The 6,614-nt window shown below is 40.5% G+C and overlaps 1 protein-coding gene across 1 annotated transcript; it reads right to left on the bottom strand.

The window, feature by feature from the left end:
• Positions 1-1,858: 1,858 nt before the first annotated feature.
• Positions 1,859-5,530, bottom strand: LOC126234525 (uncharacterized). Its single transcript, XM_049943220.1, has 2 exons — positions 5,328-5,530; positions 1,859-2,180 (listed from the first exon to the last, which is right to left on the bottom strand). Exons 1-2 carry the CDS (start codon positions 5,405-5,407, stop codon positions 1,898-1,900), a joined length of 363 nt encoding a protein of 120 aa, XP_049799177.1. The 5' UTR covers positions 5,408-5,530; the 3' UTR covers positions 1,859-1,897.
• Positions 5,531-6,614: the final 1,084 nt, after the last annotated feature.

Consider the following 6,614-nt stretch of genomic DNA (forward strand, 5'->3'; position numbering starts at 1 on the left):
TTCCTTTAAGAATTAGACATCTGTAAATCAGTCTCAAGGACTTCAGCCTATAGCTAGGCTACATGTTTTTTATTTAAATTCTTTGAGACCCGTTGTTATATTTATCAAAACACTGGAAATGTTTTCTTATTAAAAATTTATTTTCTGGTTTAAATAAAAAGTGTAAACTAAAGGGTGGAAGATGTATTCTCTGAAGCTTGCCTAGCCGTTCCACATTCCGTTGGCCTTATTTCTAAAATTGTTATTACGTATTGACTGGCCACGTCAGTGTTACTGGTATAAGTGCAGATGTTATAATCATTGGTGCCTTAATATGTACCCATTTCAGTGTGTTGTTTTTCCTCTGTGTTTTTCCTCTAACAGTTTTCCTCCAAACATGTCACACAGTTTACTGCAAGACGTTTTCTCCATGGTCGTAACTGCAACACTCAGTGGACTACACCTGCCAGTACAGGCTAACTGTTTTGCATCCGCACTTCAACTTGTCTTGCTCTTACCACATGTACTTGGAGGGACTAGCCAACTTAGAAACATACTACTCCTAATAGCTATAATTATCAGTTTCCAAATCAAGTAGATGATGTAATGTGGTTCAGTCGCCAATAAAAGTGTCGGTACTTACACTCCTAACACCTAGTGCGTGCATGTACATCTTGATACTTTGTTGATGGGCACTTGACGCTGTTCACAGGGTTTTTCTACCTGATTATTCATGAACCAGTATATAGAAGTCCACTCACAATGTGAACAGTAATTAAAGGCTGGTTGGAAAGACTTTTAGAGATAAAAAATACTTCGAATTATCTTAGAATTTTCGGAGTTCAGGTACTTAGACAAATTATTTATTCGCATGCAGAAAAAAAAAATAGTTCTGAGTCATAATTACAGAATGATTTGTGTGGCACAGTTATGGTCATTAGTTACTAAAGAGAGTTGTTACATATTAGAAATGTACATATTAGAAATGTTGTAATAACTCTGAGTTTACAACCATTAAGGACTGCCTCATCTCTAGTAAGTCGTTTCCTGATATTTGTAGTATTGTGGTGTTTGTTTACATCTAGAGTCATTGCCATTCAGAGCAATGCTCTATAGTGGTCACTTGACTCCATTTTGTGTACACAAACGACTGTAGTCAAAAGTAATTAGAGGACCTAGAAGAAAGTTGCATTATTTGGGCTGCATGCATATCAGGTCGTTCGGATAGTCTTGAGCACGATAGTACCTGTCACTTTGGAGCTACAAGAACACCTTCCTGGCGCTCATACAGTGGCTGTTTTGCGGCCTTTATGTGGACTTTGTTTCTGATTTCTCTTCAGTGCGACTAGTCAGCAGCAGCACATCTTATCAGAAAATAGCTGCAGTTTTATGTCATGTTGGTAGTAAAGGCCGATAGTAGACATGAGAAAAATACCACGGTATCAACTTCACGTTGATATGTCTCTATGGCTGGGACATTTTTGAGAAATCTGTAAACATTATGTCTTTTTCCAACATTCTTAATTTGTTTACCTTACTGAAGTACAGTAAAGAAGAATTTCAAGAGCTATATAGAGGTGTTTCAAATGTCATTCAGCTTCTTGGAATGCTTTTTTTGAAAAAGACCAACCGATTTACTTCACCAGACGATTTACTTCCCAAGATGAGCTCGTGACAACTGCGATCTTAAAATACGTAAAACATTATGTCTCACGCAAGATCTGTCAGTATGGAGACAAAAGTTTCCTTAATAAAGCTGCAGATGCACCATACAGAAGGTTAACAGGGGTTAGTTTCAATATGGACAGCAAAAACACTACACATGCGAGTCAGAGATGTTTATTTCTAAAATTTGGCACTGTTATTGTAAGGAATTAAATGATCAATGTCATTTTATTAAGAGTCAATCGGAGAAATTTCAGAGCAATGCCATGAACACAGGTACAGATGTTGTCAGGCGAACCTCCTTAGGTTCAGAGGCTCTCAATCTCACTTTCACTCTCCAGCCAGACTCCTTATGAGGAGCTGGAGTCAGATGTGGAGTCAGATTCGGAGTCAGATGCAGAGTCGGATGTGGAGTCAGATGCAGAGTCGGATGTGGAGTCAGATGTGGAGTCAGATGCAGAGTCAGATGCGGAGTCAGATGCAGAGTCAGATGCGGAGTCAGATGTGTCCTCCTCAGTTTCGCTGTCTGCTGATACCTATAACATGCCACAATGACTGCAAATGTCACACTCACATGTATATTTTTAAACATAGTCAGTTTCATTATTAGAAATTATTTTCTGCATCGAGTAATACAACTTAATCACCACCAGCTCAAGAGCTTCCAGCGTGGTGGTCAAAAATTAATTACTACGTAAAATGACTTCTCATTTACAAAGTGGCGTACTATTTTTTCCTTGAAGTCCTCTGTCTTGTGACTGGTTCGATTCGACCTCGATGAATTCCTCTGTTGTGCTAACCCTTGATCTTAGAGTAGCATTTGCACTCTAGGTCCTCTAGCACATGTTATCTGTATTACAATCTACACCTCACGTACAGTTGTTATCCTTTACAGCTCACTTTAGTACATGAGAGCTATTCCCTGATGTCTGAAAACGTATCCTGTCACCCTGTTATTTCATCTAGTCAGTGTTTTCTACATTCCTTTCTTTTCTAGTTCTACAGAGCAACTTGTCATTCCTCGTTTTTCAATATCCTTCTGCAGTACCACATCTCAGATGCTTCGATACTCTTGCCTTCCAGTTTTACAATTGTCCATGACTCACTGCCATACAGTGCTGTGATCGAAACGTTTATTACCAGAAATTTCTTCCTCAGATTAAGGTCAATGTTTCATACTAGCAGATTTTCCTTTGGTAGCAATGGCTTCTTCCCCTCTGCTCCTCTCTTCATCCGTCATATGTTATTTTGCTTCCAAGGTAGGAGAATTCCTTAACTTCATCTACTTCGTGATCATCAATTGTGATGCTAAGTTTATTACTAATCACATTTTTGCTACTCGTCATTACTTTGGTATTTCTTCGGTTTACTACAATCAATACTCTGTACTCATTGTGGTATTCATTCCATTCAATATGTCCTCCAATTCTTCACTTTAATTGAGGGGACCAATGTTATGCTAATCTTGTCATTGATATCCTTGCACCCTAAATTTTAATTCCTCTGTAGGTCCTTTCTTTAATTTCCTACATTGCTTCTTAGATGTATAGATTGAACAGTGGGGACAAAAGACCACATCCTGTCTTACACTGTTTTAATTCAAGTGTACTGTTCTTGAACGGCGCATTTGAAACCAAACCGCTCAGCAGAGCTATATGAGCTCTGGTTCGTGATTTGCCGTCCACGTGGTTTCCTCCCTGTCCTGACAGACAAGATTGCTGGAAGCAGAGGAAGTGATGTCCCCCGGATGTATGCTAATGTACACACAGGAACGCTACACAGTGTGGAGACCCTGCCTCTTCCATGCATACAGTTACAACATGTATAGCCGGCCGCGGTGGTCTCGTGGTTCTAGGCGCGCAGTCCGGAACCGTGCGACTGCTACGGTCGCAGGTTCGAATCCTGCCTCGGACATGGATGTGTGTGATGTCCTTAGGTTAGTTAGGTTTAAGTAGTTCTAAGTTCTAGGGGACTCATGACCACAGCAGTTGAGTCCCATAGTGCTCAGAGCCATTTGAACCATTTGAACCATTTGAACAACATGTATACAGTAATGGATGTTGATATTTTTTGGAATACGTAAATCAACATCTCAGCTGCACGTTAACATTCTATCATTTTCACTACCGCTTGTGTTCTTTTGACATGTAACAGTGCCTGGGATATTGTGGAATACTTTAGCACTTACCAAAACAGAATCAGTAGGTTCATGATATAATTCTACCAGGCACAACTACCACTGTAGCATAATGACGACAGGTCTAGCCGAAGTGAGGCAGTGAAACACAGTATTTGTACAGGAGCGATCAAACAATCGCATTTTGCATTCAGGTACGGTGTCAACACTGGTATTACTACACTAGTACAATGGTATTTATACGATAGCATGATATAACGAGGCTACTGAAACTGTTCTGATATGTACCAAAATACTCCAAAAGGGTCCATATACTTCTCTCCTGATTATCTCTGTTGAGTGCAAATGGAGTGAACACCAATGAATCAATGCTACATGTACTGAAAATGTCGAGCTGTCTCGATAATTCTCTGTTATTTGTTTCGAAAGGCAATTTGGCTTCTTGAGGTGTGTTTGCATGTTAGTTACACCTCAGTCACATCGTAACGAAACGCAGCATCCGTCAATAGATAGGATCTACTGGCATAGGACAATTGCTCCGACGTTTCACTAACTGACGACAATGTGCTGTACGTCAGAAAAATTCCGCATACGGCATTTGACCTTACATGTTAGGTTTAGTAAAACTTGATGGTGTCCAAACCTATCACCAGTCTTATCCTGTGTCTTCTGTCGGTCTCGTTTACCAACACCTAATGCTGATTTCGTGTTACAAGTATTTTGTTGAGTATTCCTCATTAGATGAAAGAGACACCTGACCGACTTAACAATGATAGACTAATTAAATGCCTAATATTAAAGAGTAACAAGTCGGGAAGTATAAAAAATAATTAATTATTAAAATTATTAATTTGTTTGTTCATTCGTGTGACAATTTTTATATATGTACTGTTTGTAGAAATATATCCAACCTGAACTGATGTTTTTTTAACCGTACACCAAACAAATATAAAATAGCTACACGTTCGTTTGAATTACGGGAGCGCGTCACTAAATTACTGGAACACCTGAATTGTCGATTATCCCGCAAAATTCCTTTTACGAAATTGCAAGGTCCAATGTCAACCGAAAAACCTAGAGATGAAACCGATAGGCACTACTGCCAAAGGGACCACGAAGACATGGTTAGATTGATTGTAGTATGCACAGAGGCCGTTAAGCAGTAGTGCTTCTCGTACTCCATACGCGATTGGAATGGGAAGAAACCCTGGGTATATGGTACAATGCTAAGTATACTTTGTCAAGCATTAACATCGGTTTGCAGAGGGTTTAAGTAGATGTGGAATAAATATCGTTCTACAGCTGGAAAGCTATCTCTCAGCCAAAGAACTAACAGCTACCGTGGAGCCTGTGGTTATTTGTCATTTCGTTACAGAAAACTCGTTATTGTGGCATTAGTGGCCATAAATACTTTGGTAAATAGACCGAATAGACCAGCTAATTACAAAGCGCAAAATTCGCTTATAAAGAATATATACTGTATGTTAGCAACGTGTGGAATAATTTCTTATGTGCTAAGAGGCAGGCTTGAGAGGTGGCTACTCACTGCAGCGCTGCTGTCGTCACCAGAAGCGGTGGTGTTGGCTGCGGCTTCACTGCTGCTGTTGCTGACCTGATTAATTGCATCCTGTATGCCCTGGTTGATGTTGGTGGCAATCTCTTGGGCTTCGTCTTTTATGTGCTCGACGGCATCTTGGATCACGTTAAAAAACAAGGGTGTCGCCGACACCTTGAATAGAAAAAGGAAGTATTCTCTCAACATTCAGTTTTGTATGAACGTGAGAATTGAAGTACTAACTTAACAAAGCTTCAACACTTTCTGGGAAAAAGTTAACGAATTCGCATGAGCTGATAAGTAATATAGCATTACACAGCAGCACACACATATAACAAAGAAGGGAAAAAAAGAAGAAAACGAGGTTATTATTTGAATGGGACGGAAATCGGTAGATGTGATGTACATTTATAGACAAACAAACGATTCCAATATCAGAAATATTCGTTGATCATTTGTGCTCAGTTCGAAGCGGGACTCTGCGCTGAATATACCAATTAGTGAGATTCCAGGCCGAAGGTGAGACGCCACCGATAGCAGTGGATTACCAAACTGACTGTCACCCTCATACGGACCGACAGCCAGGAGTGATGGTCTAGGGCACCACTTCATTTCATAACACTATCCATCCGCAGCACCCTTACATCCAGCGGTACATCGACGATATTCTACGCCCTGGTTTGTTGCCCTTCATGGCAAGCCACCCTGGGTTTACGTTTCAGCATGATAGTGCCTACCCTCACATGGCGAGATTTTATACAGCTTGTCTCGTGCTCGTCAGACCTTATCTTGGCCAAGAAGTTCGCCGGTCTCTCTCCAGTCGAGAACGTTAAGAGGTTTATGGGCAGGGCGCCTCAACCATTTTGCAGTTTTAATAAGCTTGGGCAGAATTTGGTACGATATCCCTCAAGAGGACCTCCAACAACTCTGTTAATCAATGCCAAGTCGAATAAATGTTTTGATAATAGGCAGAGGTGGACCATCTTACCAATGACTTGCTCAGTTTGTGATATCTCTCGAATAAATAAGCCGTCCTTAGAAGAAAAATCAGAGCCGCACTCAAACAACAATGCTCGGTACTTCTACGTCTGGCAGGCAACTATGCAAGATGGGCGAATTAGATACTCACAGATGTTGGCTGCTGTACCAGCTAGCAAGCAGCAAACGAGATACTTCAACTTCCGCCGCTCACCAACAAAGAGGCGGCAAATTGATCAAAGACAGTCCAGTCCTACTACTAGCCTATTCACTTTTCCGGAAATTGCAGTTTTTTTTAAG

This window comes from Schistocerca nitens, chromosome 2 (assembly GCF_023898315.1).
Source record: "Schistocerca nitens isolate TAMUIC-IGC-003100 chromosome 2, iqSchNite1.1, whole genome shotgun sequence".
Classification (NCBI taxonomy): Eukaryota; Metazoa; Arthropoda; class Insecta; order Orthoptera; family Acrididae; genus Schistocerca; species Schistocerca nitens.